The 27,504-nt window shown below is 39.0% G+C and overlaps 1 protein-coding gene across 8 annotated transcripts in view; it reads right to left on the reverse strand.

The window, feature by feature from the left end:
• Window positions 1-281: 281 nt before the first annotated feature.
• SMG7 (SMG7 nonsense mediated mRNA decay factor) overlaps window positions 282-27,504 on the reverse strand; it is a 72,087-nt gene continuing 44,864 nt past the window's right edge. For 4 of the 8 annotated variants that reach the window (XM_060091154.1, XM_060091153.1, XM_060091152.1 and 1 more), the window contains 19 exons: window positions 26,656-26,827; window positions 25,005-25,076; window positions 23,745-23,895; window positions 23,223-23,358; window positions 18,420-18,582; window positions 17,916-18,072; window positions 15,089-15,159; window positions 13,820-13,880; window positions 12,544-12,663; window positions 11,219-11,645; window positions 8,979-9,123; window positions 8,113-8,495; window positions 7,090-7,461; window positions 6,167-6,316; window positions 4,134-4,214; window positions 3,500-3,659; window positions 2,641-2,811; window positions 2,375-2,520; window positions 282-1,527 (listed from right to left, as the gene is read on the reverse strand). In XM_060091154.1, the coding sequence (XP_059947137.1) occupies window positions 1,414-1,527; window positions 2,375-2,520; window positions 2,641-2,811; window positions 3,500-3,659; window positions 4,134-4,214; window positions 6,167-6,316; window positions 7,090-7,461; window positions 8,113-8,495; window positions 8,979-9,123; window positions 11,219-11,645; window positions 12,544-12,663; window positions 13,820-13,880; window positions 15,089-15,159; window positions 17,916-18,072; window positions 18,420-18,582; window positions 23,223-23,358; window positions 23,745-23,895; window positions 25,005-25,076; window positions 26,656-26,827 (3,252 nt within the window). In that variant the 3' untranslated portion in view covers window positions 282-1,413. The remainder of the gene's footprint in view (window positions 1,528-2,374; window positions 2,521-2,640; window positions 2,812-3,499; window positions 3,660-4,133; window positions 4,215-6,166; window positions 6,317-7,089; window positions 7,462-8,112; window positions 8,496-8,978; window positions 9,124-11,218; window positions 11,646-12,543; window positions 12,664-13,819; window positions 13,881-15,088; window positions 15,160-17,915; window positions 18,073-18,419; window positions 18,583-23,222; window positions 23,359-23,744; window positions 23,896-25,004; window positions 25,077-26,655; window positions 26,828-27,504) is intronic. The other 4 variants (XM_060091156.1, XM_060091155.1, XM_060091159.1 and 1 more) reach the window with 4 other exon arrangements.

Here is a 27,504-nt window from a genome sequence, read left to right on the forward strand (position 1 = left end):
TTGTTTCCATAATTTCCCCTTAAAATATTACTTTTCCAGGAAATGACTATCAGAAATGCTGTCCTTCTGTTTCTACACAAGAAAATTTTCAGTCCTCTTTCCTTCTAATAAATATCAAATAAAAGTTTATTTTCCTTTCTTTCGTCTTTTCCAGAATGGACTTCCTTGTGTTCTCTGCATGACGCATACGTGTCCGTGTTGCCTTGAATTTCACTCTGAAAGTGGAGGCTGGGAGACTGCAGCCGGGCAGGGGCCTGGCCCCTCGGTGGGCTATGCAGACGCCGCTGCTGCTGCTTCCTTCTTCTTCAGACTGTCTTTTGGGCCCCAGCTGCTGGACCCCATGCTGTTGCTTCTTGGCGAGATGTTGTGCATGTTAGGAATAATAATGATTACTAGCACACAGCACAGGGTAGAAAAGGGGTGGAGGTAGGGACAGGAGGAGGTGGGTGGTAAGTAGGATGGGGGCACAAAAACCAACCAAACAAAAAATAACCACACTGAAAGCTTCTACCTATTAAAATGCGTCAGGCCATGAATGGACTAGCCTGCCTTCTGTGGGACTGCCTGCTTTGCTACCGTAAAATGTACAGGAATCAAAAACGTTAATTTAAAATCCTACAGCAGTTTGTCTGCTAGTCCAGCCCAGCACCACCACCCACGCTGCATCCTCGATTGGGGCTCAAGCACCTACAGAGTGAAGGGCATTTCCTGCTGGAGTCACCAGGCCAGAGGAGGGCCCACCAGAACCTTCTGAGTGAAAGCTGAGGCCTTGTCCTCTCCCTTAGGGAACATTTCCACTGGCTGAAGAGGTCCGTTTCCCCATCCTGTCACCACCAACCTCTCACAGGAGCAGTGCACGGGGCTTTCTTTGCTACACACTGACTAGAAGAAGCACATCCGTGTATGGAAGAATTCAATGTGATATCTTACTACTGAGAGTAATAACAATAATAAAAGATGTTCAGGAATAATTTCAACTACATTCTCAGTCAGCAAAGCAATCATTAATGGATTCCTATTTTACTCCCCAAAGAGGAAAAAAAGGACTGAGACGTTCCCATTGGCTTCTCCCATCTGCCTTCCCTTCTCAGCTTTCACTTCCCATGTGGCTGGGGACATGCACGATGGAGAAGGTGAAAGGCGGTGATATCAGGTAACTGAGTGAGACAAACAGCAGTTCCTCTCTCCCTCCGGAAGGCCCCGGGGGGACGGAGAGTTCCTGATGGTTTTTTCTTTTTGCTGCACTGCAGACATTTCGTGCACACTCAGCGGGCTGGTGGAACACTTACACCCTCTCAACAGCGAGAAACAGAAAAGAGGGCTGCCACCTGCAGGGGACTGTGTGGGCCAGTCCTGCAAACCCAACATGCCATGGTTTATGGAGCCTTCATTCCCAGGGTTGCCACTCTGGCCTCAGTGTGGAGGGTTCATGGTGCCTTGTCCCCGCTGCTGTTTCTGCTTCTGTTGCATTAACAGCTGCTCCAAAGCGGAAGGTCCAGGATGCATCATGGAACTGGACCAGATAGACTGAAAAACAGCCCAGAGCTTGTCAGCAGAGGTCAAATGCCTGGTTGTCTTTTTTTTTTTTTTTTTTTTTTCTTTTTGCGGTATGCGGGCCTCTCACTGTTGTGGCCTCTCCCGTTGCGGAGCACAGGCTCCGGATGCGCAGGCCCAGCGGCCATGGCTCACGGGCCCAGCCGCTCCGCGGCATATGGGATCCTCCCAGACCGGGGCACGAACCCGTATCCCCTGCATCGGCAGGCGGACTCTTAACCACTGCGCCACCAGGGAGGCCCTGCCTGGTTGTCTTTAAGGGATTTGTTTTTCAATCCCAGCCAAACATAAAGGCATATATGCTCCAAGGTTCCCAAACCCTAAAAAACCCCAGCTATTAGAAGAAGTTGTTGTAAGACCAGGTCTTCAAGACAGGTTAGTTCCCATTAAGATCATTTTAAACCAGAAAAGGTGAAAGTATGTTTTATATAAAGTCTTTTTGCTAAAACTCAGCTCCATGTGAGACCAGAGCATTTACCAGAAAGGTTTCAGGCAAACAAAATATTTCTGAAATTAGATGCCCTTCTTTGACTTGTTTAGAAAAGGCTTAAATAAAATATTCCAAGGTGAGCCCGAATTTTCTTAATCTTAGAATCCAACTAAAACCTTCATGTCTGTCCCCCGAGGATACTGCTTTATCACTAGTGAACTCACAAATTTAAAAAAAGTCCTATTCAAGAACCTCATAAGGCAGACCATGCTTCTAGGACTTTGCTAGGTATGTGCTATGAATCAATCCTAAGGGCCTTAGGAATAAGATTAGCCATTTATGTGAATGAAAGCAGACATCTCTTGTGGTTCTTGTTCCTGATCCACTCACCTTTAGGCTTTCCATGAGGACAGCAGAAGAATCCTCCATGGATGGGCCATGGCCTGTCCAGGAGCCACCTGAAGTGCTGGCCTGATGCCAACTGCTCTCAGAGGATGATGTTGCTGAGAGATAATCAATGCCAAACCCACCCATGGCTAGGAATGAAGAGATAAGAATAATTCAAGATGTTGTTCTATCACTGCCAAATGCCAAAAGCTAGGGAAGGGTAGAGTAAGTTCTTGCACTTTTGCTAAGCAATGAAGTCTGGATCTCACCTGGTTTATCAGTTTTCCACCGATCTGCCGTTCTCCTATCCCTGTTATCTGGAGTCCCAATGGGTCCAAAATTGGAGAATGGGACAGAATTGTGGTTGTGTGTCGGAGGGGAGCTTGGCAGGCTGCTTGGGTTGGAGGAATGAGGAGACTGGCTGGCTGGTGTTGAATGATCTATGGAATAGTAGCAACGCAGGACATTAAACAAAGATGTTTCACAAACATGCCAAGAATGAAAGTTTCCTGTAGATCTGATCACTTAAATTCTGTTAACAATAACCACAGGGTTTCAGGAGAAAGGCAAATAAAGGCCCCAAAGGGGACCCTGCCAAATGCACTTGTCTGTCTTGCTGTGCATGCCTAAGGCACATTCCTTGCCTTACAAATGAAACAGTACACAGTTTTGTCAAATAAATGCATTCTTTTGGTGTGCCTCTTTCAGATAAGTATAACTGCTCTTCTCTATCAGAACAGAATTGCCTAACCTTAAAAATTACTATTAACTCTGTATTTTTAAAAGTGCAACTTTTCCTGCAAAGAACGAATATCTACAAATAAAACTTAAAAACTAAAACTAAAAAAGAGCTGCAAACCTTAAGATAAAACTCTTATTTTTCTCCCTTACAACTCTGCTCATTACTGAGGATGTAAAAAAGTGATAAATGACACTTTTTAGTGTCATTTATCATGTGAACCAGTGCATCGGCTTTTTTCCCTATTTTCCTTCAGAAGTTACTTTAAAAACAAACAAATAACAACAACAAAATACAAACAAAACCCACCAAAACACAATCATACTATCTCTTAATCAACTTGAGTGTACGGGAAATGCAAGGTCTATAATTTAAAGACTAGTCAATACCTGAACTGGCAGGAAGTGATGGAGACCATGGAGTCCCTTCAAAAAGGGAGTACAATGATGTTTCCTGGGGGGCCATTGAGGGATTAAGTTCTGCTTTAGAGCTGGTTGTCAGGTTTTTCCCATATACCTCATTGAACACACTGTTATTTGGGTATCTTTCCTGAAAGACAATGACCACCAAGTTAACAAACTCACGCCAAAGAAAGAGATTTAAGAAAATGCAGTGTTCATGCTCATGGATGCTTATCTTAAGGCTTTCTTTGCAAGACAAACTTTTGAAGGCTTTTACTTCTGTTTCTTTCAGTTTTCCCATTTAATTCATTTGCCTTTTACTTTCCCTCACCCTTTATTTTGCTCTATGTAAACCACCTGGGTTAGAAAGTATGAATAATTTACTTGCTGAAGAACAGAGCCCCAGAGTCTTGAATATTAATGAGAAGTTAAACAATTCAAACTTATACAAGTCTCTAGTGTACCCTAATCAAAGGGGGTGGGGAATAAAATCAAATACCTGGAAAACACCAATATATGGAAGAGAAAGGAAAGAGAAAAACAGACATATTGAAATAGAACAGGAAAGAAAATACTAGCCCACAACAAAAGCACAAAGCAGGATGCTTCACTGTTTACGCACCTGATTGAGAGAGAATCCGGTGAGCGACAGCAAAGAGGATGAATGTGACATGAGCTCTGAGGGCTTCTCCAATAAGGATTTCTTCACAGTCCCGGAAAAAAAGGTAGTTAAATTATGCCTTCCATTTTCTTAATATTAAGATACCATGCAACCAAAAGACCACAATTTAAGCATAGTTGTACTCACCTATCTTGTACAATTTAAAGCTTAGAAGATATAAATTCAAATCCGTTAATACCATGACACCAGATAAGTGCCAGTTGTCACAGGTGAGTCAGACAGAACCCTCCTGATCAGCACCTCTAATCTAGCACAGAGATCCTGGCAGGGACCCTGGAAACTGGCAGTTTGGAGTATTCACTAGGCAAGAACCTCAGGAATCCCTTTGTCAACAGCTGCATTTAAAATACTCTCAAAACAAGAAGGGGAACTGATCTGGCACTGTTTTCTCCCTAAATTTTTAAAACACTGAGATTAATGACTTTTAAAAAGCCTTTAAATCCATTTGACAACTGGTTTTGTTAGCATGGTTCCTAACAACTCTATTTGTGGTATATATTAAAATAGTTGCTGAAGTCAAGCTTCCATTTATTGGCCCTGAGAAAGTTATTAGGGAAAAAAAAGCTGAATCTCTGATGCTCACTGTCACTGAACTGTTGGTCAACAAAGCATTTATTAAACACCTGTTACATGCAAGGCACTTTCATACACATCATTAACGATGTTAAATATAAGAAGGGCTACCGTAAGGTTTTTTTAAACATGAAAAAAAATCCACTAGAAGGCCCCCCTCCGTGTGTTCCACCATCAGCTTCATTTCCAACGGAAGGGGCAAGCACAACAGGAACTAAGGGATTAGGAAACTAGTGTACAGAGACGTGCTCCACCGCCTGTCCCTCAAGCCACCCCAGCAAAAAAAAGCAGCAAGAAAGGCAAACACATAGAGGCAACAGTTTAGTAGCTGGACATTCAACAACCTCTAGGCACTGCCATTGCACTACGACTGTTCAAGTGTCTAGGGGATCTTTTATTTCTGCTAATTTTGGTGGGGGAGGTGAAAGGTCTCTGTGGCCACTCACTTAGGAAAATTCTTAAGGGAACTTCAAGTGCCAGGGATGGCAGTTTGTCACAAGAGCCATTAAGCAGCTTTCAGTTCTCCTAATACTAAAATCAATGCACTTTAATCTTACAAATGTCTTCTTACCCCATGTTTATGGGAAAGAAACAGCGAGAAAGTGGAATTCAAGAATTGTTTTATGTTTTATTAAGATGGTGTGAAGGGAGAGGGGGAAAGACCTCATAGCATACATCTTTCTTACAGTCCCCCCACCTTAGTAAAATATCTAAACAATGGCATCCTTTGAAATGCACACTGGGTTACAGAAGGTTATTTTTAAAAGATACCACTAATCAATTCTTAGACTTTATTTTATGTCATTCTAGTTATTTATCTCTGTGTTCACTCATTTATGGTACTCCAGCTATGTTTATAAATAGAGGCCTTTTCATTTTCACTCATTCTGTTTATGAATCTGGCTCTGAATTTAGATCAGGGCTCTTAGTTAACCAAACAGAAAAGAACCACATACTGTTCGGTAGAATCAATCTAGAATTTTTTTATTCAGTAAAACATCTAGAACATTATTTCATTTCATATTTTGAATACATGAGGAAAAATCTCACTGTTCCTAAACAAGATTAAATGACACCTAAAATTCCTGGGTCCAGGTGGAAATGATACCTGAAAAGTAAGTTAATTGGCCAGCATCACGTTCTGTGTGTGACCAGCCCTGCAGGATGCTTTCTGGATAACATGTAACAAAGTTATAATTATAAGATTTGGGGAAACTAGGGAATCAGACATGTTTTGCTATGTTCTACTACCATTTGAAGGTTTGGGCAATCAGGAAATAAGTTTTAAAATTCTATAAAAAAGGAAAGCCCTAGATAGAAGAAACCACCTATTCCAAGTACTACAAAATCTCAGAAAAGAAGTTGAGGTTAGAGCAAGAAGAATTATGTAAAATACATACAAAGAGGCTTCGTCCAGGAAGAGAGGCGAGAGGCCCCAGCAGAGCTGGGTAAAGATCAGGAGGGTTAGAAAAAATCAGCTCTTCCTCTTCCTCCAAGGCAGCCAGACTCTTTAACAGGTCCGGAGGAAGCAGAGGGGAGCCCTTGGGGTCCTAATGACAGAAAGGATCACAGTGAGATGCAATAAGGGATGACAAAAGCACAAAGGAGTAGTAGCATGATTAGGGGGGATGGAGGCAACTAAAGTCAAGGAGGAAGAAGTAATGAACAGTGAGACAGTATTATGCAAAGAGGAAAAGGCCCTGAAACACCAAAGCAAAGTGACACAAGGACAATGGTAGAGAAAGATCGAAACAACAGAAAGAAGCAAAAGTAGTAACAGAGCAGAACATAAAAGGTTAATGCGGGCAGTGAGTAAAACAATGCAACAGAGCAAAGTGATTAGCCTATCTTGTGCTAACAAACAGAGAAACAGCTTTTTAAAAAGTTACAAACACACTTGTTTCTCATGAATAAAAAGCGCAAGGACAGGGAACTCCACTATCAAAGATAACTGGTTTTGTTCCTCTCAGAAAACAATTTGTTTAAATACGCAATAAACCTATTTTTAAACTTAGATGATTCAGCCCAACTGAGAGGACCTTTGTCTCAGAATTCTCTAACATGCTGTGTTAGAGGTTTCTGCACATGATTTTCTGCCAGACCATCACAGGTCAAAATCAGGAACAGAATTCTTCAGCTCCCCCAAATCAAGCATACTATGCAATTGTAAAGAGGAGACCAAAAGCGGCACCCATGTACTCAGCAGCATTCTGCAGCACTAATGAAGCAGAGTGACCTTTATAAACATCTACTTGAGAAATTTAAAGGACATGCATCCCCAGACCTAACTCTGAAGTGCCTGGTGATAGGAAAGGACACACACCTCAAATGGCATCCTGGGCACAGGATCCTGCTCTGGACGGAAGACTCCCGGTGACCGTTTGCCCCTGCGGTCCATGTTGGCTTGCTGTGCCATTACAGCTCTGTTATCAGCCATGCTGTAGGAAGAATCCCAGTAGAATTCTGGGATCTTGACTTCTGAGGGATTATGGTTATATGGCTCCATGGGAAAAGGCTTCATTTTTTTCTCTAGAGGCTGCTGCTGCATTACAGGAGGTTGCAATGACGGCTCAAACAGTTTTATGGGGTCTTGGGTTTGAAGGTAGTAGGGCTGTTTCACAGGCATGATTTTCCCTAATGGGCCTTGAACCTGAGGGGGATTCCACAGCTGTTTAGAGGCATCCGCCTGTTGATACTAAAAAAGAGATGCCTGTCACCAAGATGAGGATAAAATACAATGTTACTTACACTCAGTACTCAGGAATCACAGAATGAATCTGAGAGATTTTACCACCAACAAAACTCTAGGCAATGCAGTTTTGTTTACTCTTTAAGTTTTTCAATACACAGAGCTTTCTGGGAACAGATTAAGGGCGCTGAACTCATGTTCTCTTTCAGTTCCATTATTTAAGAGGTTTAATAAATGAGGGTGTGAGTGTGGGTGGGCACGCACACATTTCTCCCTCTGCTTCAAGTGCTGTGGGATGACAAATTATTTAAGACTGTATCATTAACACCTCATCAAGATTACGATACTATTTCCCTTCTGTAGTTTAGGTTCAAATAGAGGAAATTATTTACAGAAAATCCTTTTCTATAAAGCTCATAAGTAGTAGCAGCAAAGAATGGTAGTTAAGATCTATTGTCCTTTACAAAAGTAAAAAGGAGAACACCTGAACTTTCCTAAACAGCAAAGAGAAGACTTATGTGTTCCCATAATCATTACAAGTCTAAGCAAGAAGTAGTTGAATGCCTAACTAGTATTTTTTAATTAACCAAACAAGGAATAATTTCAACCTTCCCTTCTCCTTACTTCAGCTGGACAGTACACACAACTGTAACTTACCTGCTGGAATCCAGAGTGGTGAGGAGGGCTTTTCCCCAAAGCCGGCACAGCTTTTGTAGGGGATTGTTGCTGCTGAGCTAGAGCCTGAACCTGCAACTGGCTTGTAGACTGTGCTGTTGGCTGAGCTGGTAAAGATGTAAGGGGTTGTTGGGAAGGTGGCTGTGGCTGTTGAGGTCCCTGGTTCATCGGCCCTGGTCCAGAGGGCCGTTGCTGGCTGTAAGGAATGTGGGACTGTTTCCCAGCTTGCACCTGGTTTCCTGCTGGAGAGTGAGCTGTAGGCTGAAGAAAGGTTCCTGGGACAGAAACACCAGCTGGGAAGGTGTAACCTGAGCCCATAGAAAATGCCACAGGAGGGGGGATAACATAGGTTGGGGGCGGGAACCCTTCAAAACAGAAGAACATAGGTTTAGTTCTAAGGAAACTTAGCAAAAGAAAGACAAAAAATAGTATAGTCATTTTGGGCTGGGGTGGAGAAGAGGTCTTCTAATAAGTTATAAAAGACAGGGATCAACCATCAAGTAAGACTGATCAGGTGTCAATCTTTAACCTGATTTCAAGAATTAAATATAGACTATTGGCTGCTAGTTCTATCCACGGAGGTAACTGGAGTATCCTAAAGGCAGTTTCTTAGATGCCATGTTTAGTGACAGGAATTCCTTCATAATAACAAGCATACACTTGTACATAAACTACAGAGAAATGGCTCAAAAAACAATTTCATAAACATTAGGGAGAAGAGAACTCCCTTATGCCTTTTAACATTATGGTTTAGTAATGCCACTCAGAGTCTACAATTTCTCAGTGGGTTAAAAGAAACTCCTACACAGATGGAATTCAGCAGAAGAAACTACAAAACATATATTTACCTGGCCGGCTGGGAAGAGGAGGGAAGGCTCCAGGGTGATGAATGGGGATGAACTGGGAGTTACTTGCTTGACTTGGGGCTTGAGTTACAGGTGTTTTCCTGGCTTCAGACACTGGAGTCCTTCTTAATTCTGTCTGGGATTTTACCTATGACCAACCAGAAGCAAAACTATCTATAATAATCTGAAACTCAAACGTGTCAGAAAGAAGCACCTACTCTAAGAAAGTATTTAAAATTCTACTATGTCCCCCCACCAAAAAAAGTATATGCTGCAGATATTTCACTTCACCTAAATTAAAAATGGGAAAGTCAAATTATTTAATTGCCAAAAGAAGTTGTAAGGGCTTAGTTTTACTAGTCCAATTATTTTGCTTTCACAATATCATAAAAGTACAAAATACAGAAAAGACCTGAGAACTCATTTGTTTTACAAACGAGACACCTGATGCCGACAGGCTTAAAAAGCTGCCTATGATCTTAAGCCACTGTTATGGGCCCCATGGCCCTGTATTCTCTTAATGTACATGAATTATGAATGAATAATGACCACTAATCCACAGATGAGACACTTTTGGCCCTCAGTTTAACTTCATCTGGGCAGCTTTTTTTTTTTTTTTTTTTTCGGTACGTGGGCCTCTCACTGTTGTGGCCTCTCCCGTTGCGGAGCACAGGCTCCGGACGCGCAGGCTCAGCAGGCATGACTCACAGGCCTAGCCACTCCGCAGCATGTGGGATCTTCCCGGATCGGGGCATGAACCCGTGTCCCCTGCATCGGCAGGCGGACTCTCAACCACTGCGCCACCAGGGAAGCCCCCATCTGGGCAGCTTTAAGGGTATCAGTCAGGCATCCACCCTCCACCCTGCAACCCTACCACCCCCAGAATAAATAAGGATACTTTCAGCAGTAAGAAACAGGCCTGAGATCCTACACATTGGAGCTGGAGAGAAGTAGATGCCATATGCACTGCTCAAGTAATGTAAAGATGAGTAAAGTGAGTAAAAATAGGTAGCACTTATAGAAAACTCAGGATGAGGTACAGAGGGTGGTGATATATTGACTACTGTCAGGTTTTCTTTAATCATCAATAGTCAGATTTAAAAAGGATGAGAGACCAGAAAAGAGATTTTATTTTCCATCTGGACCTTTTGGGGAGGCAGTTTCAGAGGACAGAGCCAGAGCAGGCAGGAAGTGCTGAACTCTTTAACCCTAAAACACTGGTCCTGCGGCCTTATAATTCTTTTGTTTTCTTCCTTGCCTTTCCCCAACACCTCTCACTCTCTCTGTGCCTTTCCTCAATTTCTACCATGTTTTTCTCTGTTTCTTCCCCTATTATTAACCTTAAAACAGAACTACTATGTTCTTATTTCTCCCTTTCCCTGCAAAACACTGTAAGGGAAATGCACTGCAGGTAATGTTTACTTGCAAGCAGACTTCAAAACTGTAAGATTCCTCATGCCTACTGTAAATAAATACATTTGCCAAAATGTGTTAATAATCAAATGGCTACAAACATTAGCAGTGTTAATAAAACCAGCACAGAGTAAAGACCCTTTTGTTTATATGAAATCATCTGTATCTCCTTGGAAAGGTGTGTGTGCATGTGTGTGTGTGTAAAGGTGTGTGTGTGTGTATTTAAAAGAAAAGTCACAAATAACTGAGCAGTGTTTATCCTTTCCCAGCAAGAGACTTGGGTTCTTGCTTTACAAATTACCATGAGCCAGGATAACACTGAGGTTATATAATGCTACTAGCTGGGGCAGGTATAAATGTCAAGGAAAATAGCCTCATCTTTCCCCAAGAATGTATTTTATTTTGTATAGTGAATCTGAAGAACAAAAAACAAAAAACCACCGTGCAAGCCTTCATATACTTGGTTCTATGGGATCTATAAAAGACCCCAAATTTTCCACTGCAGCATTAATAAATCACAATTCTACCTTCCAAAGAAAATATAATTCTTTGTGAAACTGAGAGCTCTGCAACTGGTTATTTCCAGCCACTTAAACTGGAGAGAACTGACAAAAATCAGGTTGAGATTTTTTTCACTGACATTACAATTCCTGAGAGTTGGTGGAGTACCCATCTACCACAGCTCTTGACATGACCTTACTATGCAGCCTTCTAAGAATGCACTGAAGCTTCCAGGATAGTCAATTCTCAAGGCTTTAGGAACAAAATGAAAAATCTTGCCTTTTGTGTGAGCCTTCCTCTACCTGCTTTGTAGTTCAAATACAGCTTACCTGCACTGCCACATTCTGCTTTCCTGTTTCCTGTAACTTTTCTAAGGTGCATTTCTTGGTTTCTGTTTTCCTCTTGTTGTTGTCCTTCTTTCCATCATTCTTAGTTACAGTTATTCCTTTGCTATCGTCCCTTCTCACCTCTTTGGGAGGAAAACTTCTTCCTTGGTCTCTGTTCACTTCTCGTGGCTTAATGTTCTCTTTGAAGGTGACCACTGGTTTCTCTCCTGTGTCACAGTTGTTGCTCAGATTTCGGCCTGTAGACAGCACTGATTTCAGTCCTGGGTTCCCATCCACAGCCAGTGACTCTATGATGGTTGTTTCTTGCAGAATGAGGTTCTCTTTGGCTTCACTGGGGTCTTCCAGTATTAACTCTGGGATTTCTGTGATAAACAACAATTTCCCTATCTCATTTTCACACTGAATCAGCCTAAAAAAGTAAAAATAAATCCATATATGAAAAACACAAATCTAAAAGACAGTAACAACTGAACTGTGTATGGGTCCCACAGCCTTAAAATGTGGGAAACAGCAGGGTATAACGGTGTGGATTCAGGTAACATAGAAAGCAGTTATGTAAACTCAGATTCTCATTATCCCACTGAACATCCCCACCACACATTCCCATGCCCTTTTAATGTTCTCTAATAAGTACAGCTACATTTACTCAGCATGTTTTAAGCACAAGACACTGGACTAGGCCCTTGAAGTAGCTATAATTCCTGTTTTATAGGCGTGAAAACTGAAGCTCAGAGGTATTGTTTATTCAAATATGCAACCATGTGAGTGGCTTACAGTATAATATGAACCTGAATACAAAAATGAATATGAAACAGTTACTGACTTTGGGAACGTTATCATCAACCACAGAGATCCTAAGGACACACACCTGGGGAAGTGGCAGAACTAGACAGTGAATTCAAATCCATCTGGTTCTAATACCTATGCCCTGTCTATTACACCAACTACCATACCTGCTTTATATTTAACTAGCACCATCCTGGTCTGTCTTGACTGAAACTGACCACCATGCCCCTGTCAATACAAATCACCGTAACTGTGAACATACAATTTAGTTAGATTTATATAGATGTTTATAAATTGGTGTTTATAAATTGGCTCATGATAAACAGTGGTGACAAGGCAAACCCCTCTAAAATAGGCAGTGTAATGAGAGAACAGAGGTTAAATAAAGAGATACGTATGATCACTAGGGTCATAGTTTGATGCTGTCTTACCAACATTTTGACTTAAGAGTTTACAATCAATAGCATTATACCAAGTCTAAAACTCATGTGGGGGCTGTGTGTGTATCCGATGAGGAATACCTTGGCTGATTATCTGCGATCCATTTGCCTACAGAGATCAAGCGCTGCTGTCGTATTTGTCTTTGCTGACCCTCTTTGTCTCCTGTAATACCCTGGTGGCCTTTGGAAAAATCCAAGTTCCTAAAATTGATATAAGCAAATTATAGAAAATTAAACCTAATGAACTGCAGTGGTTTCAGATTTTTCCAGACAGGTTAGCTATTTAATGTAAGCAACTGCATTTGTTTGAATTTATTTATGCTCCCAAAGACTGTAAATACAATGAAACAAAGTAGAAAAGACAATATGAAAAATTCACTATATTAATGTGATATTTTTACTTATATTTCACTTTCTCACAGAGGAGCTCAAATAAATCACCATCTTTTATTAGGAAAGATTCTTTTATCCTAAGAATAAAGTTTTCATTAACACTAACCTTGCATTATAAGTAACTTACTTCAAATGACCATGGCAATGCTAAGGGTCTCTGAAATGCCTATTCTAACAAACAGTAGCAATCTATCCACTTTAAGGTGGCCCAATCTAAATCAGAAAAAATGTATACATATCATAAAGTACATAGAGCAAAGAATTAACTGACATTAGAAAGGTAAGTCAACCTAAAAAATAAGGATTTTTCAGATTTCTCATTAAGCTATCTTTAAAAAAAAAAGAAGCAGCAGCATCTAAGAATTGCTAGGCAGTAGGTCAGATACTAAGGATACAAAGATAAATGAGAAACAGTCCCTACCTTAAGGAACAAATAATTATGATTTAATCTGAAGAAATAAAAGCTAAACAAAGAATAAGAGAAGCATAATAAAGAAGGGTTAGTTTCTTCTGATAAGCTTTGAAAAGATTTCACAGAGTTAAGTGATACCTGATCTGGACCTTGGACAGGTATGGTTAAGTGCTAACAGGTTGGTAAGGGAAGGGCAAAAGAGAAAGTGGGAATGTTCTAGGCATAGCATGAACAAAGTTTTGGAGGAATAAATATACAGAGCTATTCAAGTACAGGACATAGTGTTATGTATAATATGTGTAAGTATTGGAGGGGAGGAAGGTGAAAGTGGCAGGAAATATGACTGAAAAACTAAGCATTTGGACATTAAGCTAAAAAAGATATGATAACAACTGGGGATGGGTAAATTGAAGTTTTTGTATTAGTAATGGGACATCATCAAGCCTGTACTTTAAAAATATAATTGCTGAAGCAGAGTAGAATGGACAATATAGGGAAGTTGATTAGGAAGCTTTTTTATACTCTAGGTAAACAGTGATAAAAGCCATCTACCTGAAAGAAGGTCTCAAAGCCAAGAATCCTTGTAACTCAAACTCCTCTGGAAGTGGTGTAGCTACAGAAGGGCAGAAAACAAGATTTGTAAATATCTTAATTAAAATATTGTCATTCAGCAGGATATTACTCCTTAAATTAAAAAAAAGAGTATTTTTGTAGACAGAAAGAAACTATAATGCTCATAGTTCTCTGCTCTTCTTTATAGTAATTTTGATTAAATAACTTACCTGTCAAACCCCTGCATGTTGCCTTTGGGCCCTAGACATTGTCCTAATACTCACCTACTACTCAGTGCTGAGGAGGATGGGTAAAATGGACTTCTTTTCCCCCTAGCAGCCTTAAAGATTCAAAGCCTCAGATCCATTAATCACAATGTTTAGATTATCTCCTTGTTAACTCAAAGTATTGAATACCAACATTGACATCGCTTGGGAGCTTGTAAGAAATACAGAATCTTGGGCATTCTCCTAAACCTACTGAGTCATAAACTGCATTTTAACAAGATCCCAGGTGATTCATTTGCAAATATGATGCTTGAGGGGCACTGATGTAATGGAAGAAAAATAATCAGAAAGGAGTCAACTACGGACTGTTCAGTGCAGGATTATTTATAATGGGGAAATTTTTTAAGCAAATGGACAATGATAAAATAAATTATGGCAGAGCCACAGGACAGAATACTAAGCAGCCTGTAAAAATCATGTTCCAAAATGTTTAAATGACAAAGGAAAAGGCTAACAATGTGTTAAATTATAAAGCAGGTACAAAGTTGTATCCGATATCAATCACATGCAGGTTGTGTGTATGTACACATAAGTAAAAGCTTCAAAGAAAATACACTATCATGTGAATAGTACAGAAGTATCTCTGTATGAAAGAATTAAGGGTGACTTGTGTTATGTTTGTATGTCCCAAATGTTCTATGATAAGCAAGTATTACTTTGAAAGAATAATGTTGTTCACATTAGTTCCTTAAAAAAAGCTACTAAGAGTGAGGAAGGAAGGAAGATGGAAAGAATCTGAAGGTACTACACTCTCTGGACTCCTATGCAAATGGAGCTAAACAGGAGAATAAGCTGCTGAGAGAATTGGAAGAACATCACCTCTATTTCCACCCACTTAATCAATACAGAGCTCAAAGTCACTTCTGAGTTACTACATTTAAAGTCAAACACTTAAGAACAAAACCCTGTTTTTCTCTGGCCTTAAGCCCACTATTAGTGATGGAGAACAATGTTAGCGACACAAGGTTAAGGTAGCCCTTACCATTAGTACTTGAAAGATCCTCTTCATGGGGATGGAAACTATTCAGAAGAGAAATTAGCCAAGGCCAAATGCTGTAAATTAAACAGATAGTTCAGACTTTATTTTTGCATGAAAAACCAGAACACTAATAAGCCATGAAAGTGTTACCTACAGGACCGTGACTATGTATTTTTCCCTTGCTTCAGCATTTTAAAGGCTGTATGATTTCCTAAAACATATTTCCAAATGTGTCTAGATAAGATACACCAAAAGGGCCAAATTTCCATGATAGACACCTACTACTGTAGATCGTTTCCCAGGCTCCTAATTTAACAATTAGCAAAATTAATTTGTCAGTTTTAAACACTGATATTTACTGAGAAAACTTTGACCAGAGAAATAGCACATTATGTTTTTATAGTTTTCACATACATTATCAGTTGTGGAACCCATTACTAGTTTTTAATCTGTGATGGGGGTGTGGTTACATCATAGTCAAATCACATTCTCTGTTCAAAGTGATGACTATGCCTTTTTATGATACAACAAAATCCACACATTGCTGTAATATCCTTACCTCTGTTTCCTAATACAAAATTTTTGCCAAAGTTTGCAAAATATTAAAAAATATTCTTAATATTTAGTTAAAACATTAAAAATAATCACGATCTACTGAAGTTAACATTAAGGTTTTCTTGAAATATTTAACAACCAATGTTGGTGAAAAGTGTGTTTTAAAAAAAGAAAGCCCAAGGTGAGTTGCCCAGGATAGAGAAATTGGATGTACATCACCACATCACAGAAAAAAGCTGGAAGTTGACAACTATTTCTGACAGTTGTACACTTTGAAACACTTTGAAAATATGCTGCTTAAAAAAATATAAATGAATAATATAGAAAAAATATATAAGGAAATAAACACTGAAGAATAAATGTCTGCTACAAGTCTTTGGGGATGTAACAAATTACGAGACAGTTGAAAAAGAAGGTTAATAACCCAAAAAAGAAGGTTAGACTAGAACAACAATGTCTTTATGCAACAAATATGAGATCTCAAGAAACAGACTACAGAATAAGGGTGTAAGAAATGATTTAATGATATATTATTGCTTTACCCCACTGTGGGTTACTTAAGTCTAACTTTGCTTTCTACAAAGGAAAAAAATACACCACTATTTCATGCATTTGTTAGCTTAAGATAACATGCTCTCAAAAAAAGTACAGAAGAAAAGTTCTAGAAATTGTAATGGCCCAAAAGCAAGAAACTGAAGGTTATTTGAATATATATAAAACTTTGAGTTCACAAAGAGGAATTGTTTTTTTCATCATTTAAAAGATATAAATGAAGATTATTACACCTTGATATATCAGACATATAAGGAAAATCTTCAGTTTTAGAGAAATACCCAACACTAGCCTAAAATGAGTAGTAACATAATTTAAGACAGAATGAAATACCTGCAAGGCCATAATTCTAAAGATCCCAACAAATCTAAGAGAAGGAATGGGGAAGAGAAAATGATAGGGAAGAAAAAGGAAAAAAGTTTGTAAATAAACTGTTCCTTCTGGATGAATATCCTTTGCAACGATAAGAAATGGGAATGCACTGGGAGTTCCCTGGTGGTCTAGTGGTTAGGACTCAGCACATGGCCCGGGTTCAGTCCCTGGTCAGGGAACTGAGATCCTGTAAGCTGCGTGGCATGGCCAAAATAAAATTAAAAAGAGAAAGGAAAAAAAAAAAAAAGAGAAAGAAATGGGAATGCACAGAATGGGCCTAAAAGATCACTGTATAGGAACAAAAAACCGAATAAAAATATCAAAGCTTCTTTCACAGCATTACTGATACAAGTTACTGAACCAAACACAAGTTCTAAAGTACACACGGGAAGGAAAAGTGTATACCTCTGGTCGAGAAATGAAAACCCAGTGCAAGAAAGCAATGTCTAAAAATATGTATGACTTACTAATACCTACATTGGCACAGAAAGGAGATGTGTAGTATGCTGTACTATGTTGCTAAACTCTATTCATGACAATGTCAAAAATGAAGGCGCTGAAAGTTAGGTTTGAGGGGAAAAGAGGAAAGAGAAGTATGCAGTAAGAGGGATCACAGGGTCTTAAACGTGGCTTGGACATTTTCTAGGTTGTGACCTTGGTCCATGTGTAGATACTGGGCCACAAAGCAGATATTTCAGAGACTCTCCTAATATCCACCATCAAAATATGCAGGGGAGGAACTTCCCACTCACTGCAAAGCCTTACTGGAAATATTTATTCCTATAATCAAAGGTAAACTGAAAGCTTTCATTTGTCACTGTAAAATGAATAGTTCCTAAGAACTGTCAGAATTATTCTGAGTAGAAATTACAGAGAAAATAGTGAGAGCCAAAATAACTTCCAATCTTCTATGCTTAAAACAAATATAACTCAAATTGGGTGTTACTAAAAGGCAACAAGCAGCTTATGTACAGAAAAGAATGGAAGAAGTAAAAATCTCTTCCCTTCAACTCCTAAGCATAAAATTGGGGCATATTATAATGAATAAGAAACAAACTGGTTTTATTTCTATTTCATTTTGAAATGTGAAAAATGCCTTTTCCCCAGGATGGCAACCAGGAATAGGGGGAGCACACAGGGAGTCAGAAATCCTTAAGACTGTGCCTCATATGAAGAATTCAAACAAATAAATAAAAAGCATACAAAGAAGTCTTCAGTTCAATTTCTAGAGAGTAGGTGGAAAATACAAAGTCTTCCATTATTCCAATACTGTTTTAGAAGGCAGTTTCTACATATCTGAATATCAAACAAACAAAGCACACAAGCTAACATGACACTCCGAGACACTTACTACTGTCTTTCATCCACCACTGCCTCCTGAAAGACCCTGGGTCTGAGTCTCAGCCAGTCCATGGAGACCTTGACTGCAGGTAGGGGATAGGCATTGTAGGATTCCTCCTGAGACTTGTTCTGGAGAGGACACTTGCACAGGATGCCAAGAAAAGACACTTAAAAGAAAAAATGTGTTCAGAGAGCATAAGATATTTGAAATTGTGTACCAGTCTGAATTAAAATATTATGAGCCTCCTGCTGTATCCTACTTAATACTTAAATATCTTACAGCTTCTTTCTAAAAAGGCATTTTCTTTCCTATGTTAAAAATGTTATAGATACAGTTGTTGAGGGGGTGTCAGCAGATAAAAGGACAGAACTTAGGGTTTAGGCCTCCTGATTCAATATTAAGAAATATAGGACACTTTTTAAGGTTACTAATGCTTTGTTATAATGATGAAAATGCGTAAGATCATGCTTTCCAAAGAAGATGGCACAGAAAGTTAAGTGATTTAATACTCACTAAAGAGGGCCAGCAACTGTGTCCAACACAGCTGCTCGTCTTGGCTATAACTATGCTGTTCCGTTTCATTGCTAAAGTCACGAAGGTGATGAAGTTGAAACAGGTTAATGACAGTGACGTGAACTAACTGCTGAGAGTTGAAAGCTTTTTGGAATAGCAGCCTCTGTAAAAGAAGACAGGAATATTGAATAAATTATCAAGAACAGAAGCCATCTTTGACACAAGAATTAAACTGGCAGTCTGCATTTAAAGCCACAAAGGTAACATTTATAGATGAGTATTTTAATTGAGTCTGACATGGTCTGATGCTTCTCATGTTGACTTTTTGCCTTGAAAGGATTAAACCCAGACACCACAGAGCTGTTTGAGCTTTTTTTTAAAAACAATACTTTTTTCCATGAGAAACTATACATAAATATATATTTTATAATTTTTTAAAATACATTTATTTATTTATTTATGGCTGTATTGGGTCTTTATTGCTGCGCGTGGGCTTTCTCTAGTTGTGGTGAGTGGGGGCTACTCTTCATTGTAGTGCATGGGCTTCCCATTGTGGTGGCTTCTCTTGTTGCGGAGCATGGGCTTTAGGCGTGAGGGCTTCAGTAGTTGTGTCACATGGGCTCAGTAGCTGTGGCACATGGGCTTAGTTGCTCTGCAGCATGTGGCATCTTCCCAGACCAGGGCTCGAACCTGTGTCCCCTGCATTGGCAGGTGTACTCTTAACCACTGCACCACCAGGCAAGTCCCTGTATATTTTTTTAATATGACCTGAGACAAACATTTTAGGGGACTATCAATAAATTTATACATCTTAATCCATTAGAAGCTGTTTTATAAGAGATGCAAACATACTAAAATATTAAACTGGGACCAATGACTAGAAAGTAGGTGCACAGAGTGAAAATCAAAAGTTCAAATAAAAAGACTCAAAAAATATGTTTTGAACTCTTGGCACATAATAGATGACTTAAAAAAATCTGTCATAAGATTTACTCTTTCAAAGGCTTGACACATTTAAAGAAACTTATTTATTTATTTTTAACATACATTTATTTATTTGTTTGTTTGTTTGCCCTGTCAGGTCTTAGTTGCAGCATGTGGGATCTTTTGTCACGGCGTGCAGGCTTCTCTCTAGTTGTCGTGCGCAGGCTCCACAACGTACAGGCTCAGTAGTTGCAGCACGTGTGCTTAGCTGCCCTGAGGCATGTGGGATCTTAGTTCCCCAACCAGGGGTTGAACCCACGTCCCCTGCATTGGAAGGCGGATTCTTAACCACTGGACCACCAGGGAAGTCCCAAAAGAAACTTATTTATAAATGAGATATATAGCAAGAACATATCTGGAACACAGGGTAAATGGTAAACTAAAGCAATCATTAACAAGTGTTATAGGTGCTTCAACAAATTATTACACTTACATTTTCCCCTATTAGAAAAGCATGGTCTTCATAATCAAATTTCTTTTACTTAATAACTAAGTGTTCACAGTGACCTGCTAATAAGCACTATACGGAAAAATTCACTACATGCTCTCAGTTAGCCTTAACTTCAACACCCTTCTACCTTAATATCTACAGTAATTTAGATTACTCCCATATAAAATATTTTTCAAACACAAGTTCCTAACAAAGTTGATAGCTATTAGAGATGATGCCTGGCTTTGCCCTACACTTTAGCATAGCCAAGTACTCTCCCTCCCCAGGGAAAATTTTTGGAGAAAGTGGGCAATTCACTGTCACTAACCTTATGGTGGGAAACAGAAAACTACTTACAGTTCTACCAGCAGTGACAAGAGATCCTACCATCTCAGAAATTTACAGCTGCCTTTGTCTAGCCTATTTGAGATTTTTTTTTTACACAGTTAAAGAATCTGAAATATCCATAATAAGTTCTATAATTCTACTAATAAGACCTTTCACGTTATCATTGGGAAAAAATACAATTCTACTTTTCTTTAACTCTGTTCTCCCTATCATCTCTCTGTTTCCTTGTCATCTGCCTTTCCAGTATATACATCAAGAATGTTCACTCCTTTTCTAAAAGATATCGACCATTTTTCTTTCCTCTACTCCGTATGTCCTGAAATGCTATCTCTTCTCCAGAGTTCTCCCACAAAACTTCTCCTTCCATCTCTACATCCAACCTTATAGATCAAGCTGATCATTTACAGAAATGCATAATATTGGCATGAGAATATTAATTTGTATTTTTCAAAAGGCATTTTTTCCTGTAAGCATAGTTTATAGCAATGTATCCCTTGTATCTATAAATCCACTGGCATTTATTCTAGAAGGTGATGTCCTACCGAACAAATCCTAGCCCTTTAAAAATTTTTTTCTAGTGTATGCACAGAAACATTAAAGCATATGAGTGCAGCCTACCTAGTACTAGCAAATGATAATGTAAGTTCATGAACACACAGACTTTGTCTTGTTCTCCCCTGTATATCTCTAAGAGCTTCAGAAAAGTAAACAGTAGACAGTAGGTACTCAAACACTTAGTGAAGGAATAACCCAGGCCTTTAGAAGTAAATATGTAATTATTCAGTTGTAATTTCATAACATTTGGATTGTATTTTAGTAAACAAGAGGAGTTCCCTGGGAACAAAATCAAACCAGAACTGACTTATTGTTCCTCAAAGACACTTTCAACAGCAGCTGAGGAATATACTGAACTAAATACCATTAAGAAACAGCACAGGGCTTCCCTGGTGGCGCAGTGGTTGAGAGTCTGCCTGCCGATGCAGGGGATGCGGGTTCGTGCCCCGGTCCGGGAAGATCCCACATGCTGCGGAGCGGCTGGGCCTGTGAGTCATGGCCGCTGAGCCTGCGCGTCCGGAGCCTGTGCTCCAAAACGGGAGAGGCCACAACAGAGAGAGGCCCACGTACCGCACAAAAAAAAAAAAAAAAAAAAAAAAAAAAAAAGAAACAGCACACATTTAACAGACAGAAAAAGCCTTGTATCTCAATTCCTAAATCCCAGGCCTTAAGTCCTTCAACGAACCTCAAGTTGGTACATGTTTCTGCTGAGTAGCTAAAGACTTGCTAGTTAGACAGATACACTGATGTTTACATGTGGATATTACTAATTATCTATAAAGGCTTTAGAAATACTTACTCAACTATGCTAAAATTTCACTCCAACAACGTTCTTCTGACATTTCAGTACTGGGTGAGGTTTAAAATAGATCTGCCTCGTACTATGTTTAACTTCAGAGTGTTGGAATGATATTTCAAAGTGTATTTTAGCAATTGCCCACATACACTCACCAGAACTTCACATTCAGAAATATATCTGAAGAGAGTATTAGTATTTGAGGTTGAACCAAATACAAAATTGACTAGATTCTATACAAGAATAACTTACATAGAGAAGATCTCACTAAGGTAGGTCCCCCCTTCCTCCCCATTTAGGGAGTATATCTTTCACAGAACCAGAGCTGGAAGCAAGATCAAAACGTCATCTGGTCCAACTCCCTGCTAGTTAATGGGACTGCACCTAAACCATCCAAGAAAGATGGCTGTCAATCCGACTCTTAATCTCTCAAAAGAGAGACCCCCTCAGTAACCCCCTACAGTCTCTATTTAAATTTAAGATTTTATTTCTGACCTCAGGAAGACAAAGGTGTGTTATTTTAAAATAATCCTTCGTATAACTGAGAACTTATAATGAAACTATTTAGCCTTATTTGTTCTTTCTAGGCTGAACAGCCTAGGGCTCTAAAAAATTGGTTGTTTCTTTCATGTACCCAACTCTATAAATCATGGGCTAAATTTAAATAGGTCACTAAGAGAAGCAAAGAACAGAAGGGGACTCTAGAAGCTTATTTTAAAACAAACTGTGTCTATTATAGTTATTTAGTATGATCTCTTACACATAAAAAGTATCAACTAAAAATGATTATCTGTAAAAACTATTTCACACTGACTATATTTGGCCAATTTATTATCTCAACTGTCTAAGTTCAACAATCTCTGGAATGTGAAACTTTTATAATACTTATAAAACTGTAAAGTAGTTACAGACAATGCCCCAAGTGTATAGATACTCAGAAGTAACCAAGAAATATAAAATGTTCTTTGAGACTGTCTTGTTTACTGTTGATTCTAGTGACTAAAACAGTGACTGATACATACTAGTCAAATATTTGTTGAATAAATGAACTAAAAATAAAATTAATACTAATACTTAATTTTGACTCCTTCAATATTATATAAATTATACATTTAAACTGCTAATTTAATATACTAATAAAAAATTTTCATATATATAATTAGAACAAAGGTTACTTAATTTTATCTCCTTATACAAATTAGTACAACATATTCCTGCTGAATGAAACTCTCATTACATTCCTTCAATCAAGCACAAACTCTGATAGATCAAAGCACAATGAGAACAATGCGCTCGGTTTGCAGAATGGGATTACTATCTGTGAAGTAGGTAACAGAATCATATCTAAATACAGAAACCATCAAATGTAGGACTTCCAAACCTGAGAAAAGAAAGGTGCTTGGTCTGAGAAGGAAGGAGGAAAAATTGTTTTTTCCCACTATGATATTTTCTGCCAAATGATATTTTCAGCTACTTAGTGAAAACACTGCTGCTGTATTTCTTTATATAGACAGCACCTCAGTTTAAACTGAAGGAATGCTGTATGCAAGAATTTCACATGCTTTAAATTTAGTTTTTATCAACAGTTTGCAATTAAGTAATGACATAAAAAGTGGGAGTAAGCCTCCTCCAAATCTTATGCTTCCTCATTTAGACAAGACAAAAAATTCTCTATTTAAAAAAATCTAACCTTAAACTGTTCTTCCAATTTCTCTCGAAGAGGGCTCAACTTTTCCAAGCTCTTACTCAGGTACACATGACCATGGAACTTAATAAAGGCCTTGATGAAGTCAGAAACACCCCATTTGGTTTTCACCTCATCCCGGCTGAAACGAAAGAAAAACTTCCATGAATCTTAAGCAACAAAATGGCTAAAACCTCTTACAGGAGAGACTTCGATTTGCAAAAACACATTATTTGAGCACCTGTGACTCAAGGAGAGGATTCGGCATCTGACTGACTTTTCAACTGCAACACACTCAGATGAGTCAGTACTCAGCAGCCTGTACTCCTCCACTGGGAACAAATCAGAGGCTGACTGGTTGAAATTCAGTGATGACTACATGCAAAACTATTGTAATGTATATGTTTAGAAATTAGGCAAACCTAAGAGAAGAGAAGCATAGGTAACTGGCCATTATTTCTTACATGCCCAAATTTGAGGGGTGAAGGCCACCAGGTTACAAAGTCCTCTTGGAAAAGTCAACCCTACCTTTCCAGTGCTTTAGAAAGTGCTTTTTGTAGATTAGTAGAGGCAGCTGGGAAAGGGAACTTCACAGCAATGCTTCTGCAGTAGTAGAAAATTGTGGTCAGATGGTCTCCTTTGGAAGAAGCTAAGATAGCCAACTGATTGTAAGGCTGACCTAGAGGAGAAAGTTAAGATTCTAAAGCAACCCAAAATGCATGAAGTCTTGCTATCAGAACATAGAAGGTCAGTTTTTAAATCTTTGTATTAACAACGGGGAGTATTTCATGAAGTAAATCTCATGACTACCTCATTAAAAATGGCATAATGTAAAACAGCACACGTCAGCTATGGTACATATTATATTTAGGTTGAAAAGTCACATAATTAGGATGAAGAGCACAATAAGTTCAAGTAAGACTTCAGAAAGGGCTAGACAATAAATATTGTTGGCTTTGTGGATCTAAGAGTCTTTATCACGACTATTCAACTCTGCCACTGTAGTGGGAAAGCAGCCACAGACAACATGAAATAATTTGTCCAACTGCCATCCCTGCCTTTAAGCGGCTCCTTTAGAATTTAAAGGACTTTCAATGTGGCTTAACAAGAATGTAGATCACCAAACATCTACAGTAATTTAATTCAAGAATCACCGCTAATGCCTATCTTGGGAGCCATCAAAAGACAAAAGCATTATCTTTTAGTAATAAGAGATAATTTTTCTAGGAGGGAAATGATGGTATTAAAAAGAAAATTAGGGGGCTTCCCTGGTGGCGCAGTGACTGAGAGTTCGCCTGCCAATGCAGGGGACGCGGGTTCGTGCCCCGGTCCAGGAAGATCCCACGTGCCGCGGAGCGGCTGGGCCCGTGAGCCATGGCCGCTAAGCCTGCGCGTCTGGAGCCTGTGCTCCGCAACGGGAGAGGCCACAACAGTGAGAGGCCCGCATACCGCAAAAAAAAAAAAAAAAAAAATCAGGCACGTATTTAAAAAAAAAAAAAGAAAATTATTCTATAAGTAATTAAGGAAGCCAGAGTTGTTGAAACAATTTTAGATCACATTAGGAGATATTCTATTTATATTGCTTTACTGACAATCATAATATTAGTTTAAAAAATTTATTTCCAGATAGAGAATGTACAGTTAAAAGGAAAAATATAATAATCAATACCAAAACTCAACATTTTTTGGTTTCTTAACACTTGAAAGATGAGCCTTGAACTATTTACCATTTTTCTATATCTAGAGTAAAGTGTCATAATCAACCACAAGTTGACATGGCCCACTCACCATTAGAGGGGACAAGCTGAGCCGCATGCCTATAGTAGGACTCTGCCTGGCTGGTCTGGTTTCTGTATCGAGCTGAGAGGAGGAAAAAGGAAGTTTCGTTTAAAAACAAACAAACAAACAAACAGATAAAACAAGGATTAGGGTAATATTTCCAAAACAACTATAGTTTAACAATTTAAAATTAATAAACACATTAAAATTAAATTAAGATGATTAAAAACAGAAAATATTTTAAAACAAATTAACTATAGGATTATGTGTGAAGTGTCTATCCGGCCTTCCCTATTTGGGACATTCAGCATGTAACCAATTTTAAAGCTTACCTAGCCCCCTTTTTCAGGTCCTCTAGTGTCATGCATCACCAGCTCCCACTATGGACTATGCTGGTGACCTGGAGCCGGCCCACAAGAAGGGGTGAGTTATATGGCACTTAAAAACAAAACAAAACAAAAAACACTATACAATATGATCTGAAATTTATGTATTTCTTCAATATCTTATAAAGTGATTTTGAAAAATGCTTCATACCGGACTTCCCTGGCGGCACAGTGGTTAAGAGTCCACCTGCCAATGCAGGGGACACGGGTTCGACCCCTGGTCTAGGAAGATCCCACATGCCACGGAGCAACTAAGCCTGTCCACCACAACTACTGAGCCTGTGCTCTAGAGCCCGCGAGCCACAACTACTGAGCCCGTGTGCCACAACTACTGAAGCCCGCGCGCCTAGAGCCCGAGCTCTGCAACAAGAGAAGCCACCGCAATGAGAAGCCCGTGCACCGTAACAAAGAGTAGCCCCTGCTCGCCACAACTAGAGAAAGCCTGCGTGCAGCAACGAAGACCCAACGCAGCCAAAAATAAATAAATAAATTTTCTTGAAAAATACCTCATACCTATTGCAATATATTTAAGTGTGTGCAAAGAATACATTGAAAGCAAAACCAATCTAAATATACTACTCACTGAATCTCCCTGTAGAAATTTTAGTGCTTACTTTGATGTGACCTCTCATGGAGTCAATGATTTATGACAACAAGAAATCTAAAATCTTTGAACTTAAAGCAGTAATGCTCTCCATTCCTTGTTATTTGAGGACAGCCAAAACATAATCCTATAGTTAATTTGTTTTACAACCCTTTTAGGTCCACCTTAAAGGAATGAACAAGGATAAATAAGTTATATAACATTCCCAGATAAAATATATAAAATGGAAATACAAATCTAACTTTAAAGAGGAAACAATTAAAAATGAGCTTTTAATGCACTGGTAGGAAGAAAAAAAAAGGCAATCTAAGCTTCAGAATGACTTATTTTTATAAACCCCACAATTCCAAAGGAGTACAGACTTTAGAAAATATTATGGCACCACTTTGAAAAATGTAGCTTTGGTTACATTTTTGCTGGTTTATTATTTGCCTGCGTCTGCATAAAGTCTGAATAAAATTTAAATCTGAATAGGGAAGTTACTTCCTTCAAGATCCTTTGCCCATCCCGAAGCATTCCGAAAATCTAGGTTCCTTAAAATACATTTTATAGTTTCCTCTTACGAGAATCTAAGTTGTGTGTGTATTTTTAAAGGAAGATAATTTCTTTCTGTGACTACTCCAGAGAAGAGCATGAACGCATTATCAGTTCCCTCACAGCGATGGCTCACCAATGTCTCCAAGGTGGACGAGGCAGTGCTGGCAGATGTAAGAACAGGAACTAGACTGTGGCTTCACTATGGCGCTGGTATGCGTCTGTTTATTGCTGATAATTCCCAACTGGGAAGACTTCACACGGCACGGTAAATCTACATTAAACACTGTACACAGTTCTTGTAATAACTGAAAGGAGAACATGAGCAAGATTTAGTATTGAGTCAGAACTGGTAAGTCAGAAGTACTCGAACAGTAAAGCTTGCATGTGGAAGTCATGTCGCATACGTCTGACACCTGAGATAGGATGACCTCTCGTAGGATAACTAGTAACATTCATTACGAATCACATCTTTGGACTTCTCAAGTATTAGAGCAATCCAGGATGTACATCTAAAAGGAAAAGCAGCATTAAAAAAAGGACCCCTTGAGGAGGGTATTCAGACTCATTCAGCAAGCAACTCCATGAAATTATCTATCTATCTATCTATCTATCTATCTTCTTTTCCTCTTAGAAACACACAAAACCCATTAAACACTGGTGGTTGGTTACAAATTTGACTTAAATACAAACCAACCTATTTGGCAGACTTCAGGAGTTTCTTGAGACTTATTTTGTTAAGCCCAAGGTCAACTTGTGCCTTTGCATACACAAAAGATCTCATGGTACTACAGGTCTGGAAGGAACTTCCGATATTATGTAGAGCACCCGCTCTTTCTTCCTTTCTTCTCTAGTCTTATGGTATAAGAGGGTTCCTCTTCCTGGTCAGAGATAATTTCTCTGCCTGAGCATGCTATTTCATTCTTTTCTGCCTCCTGCCTGTCATCCTCTCATTTTTTAAATCTACTTTCAACTTCTCAAGCTT

The sequence above is a fragment of the Mesoplodon densirostris genome, chromosome 2 (assembly GCF_025265405.1).
Source record: "Mesoplodon densirostris isolate mMesDen1 chromosome 2, mMesDen1 primary haplotype, whole genome shotgun sequence".
Taxonomy (NCBI): Eukaryota; Metazoa; Chordata; class Mammalia; order Artiodactyla; family Ziphiidae; genus Mesoplodon; species Mesoplodon densirostris.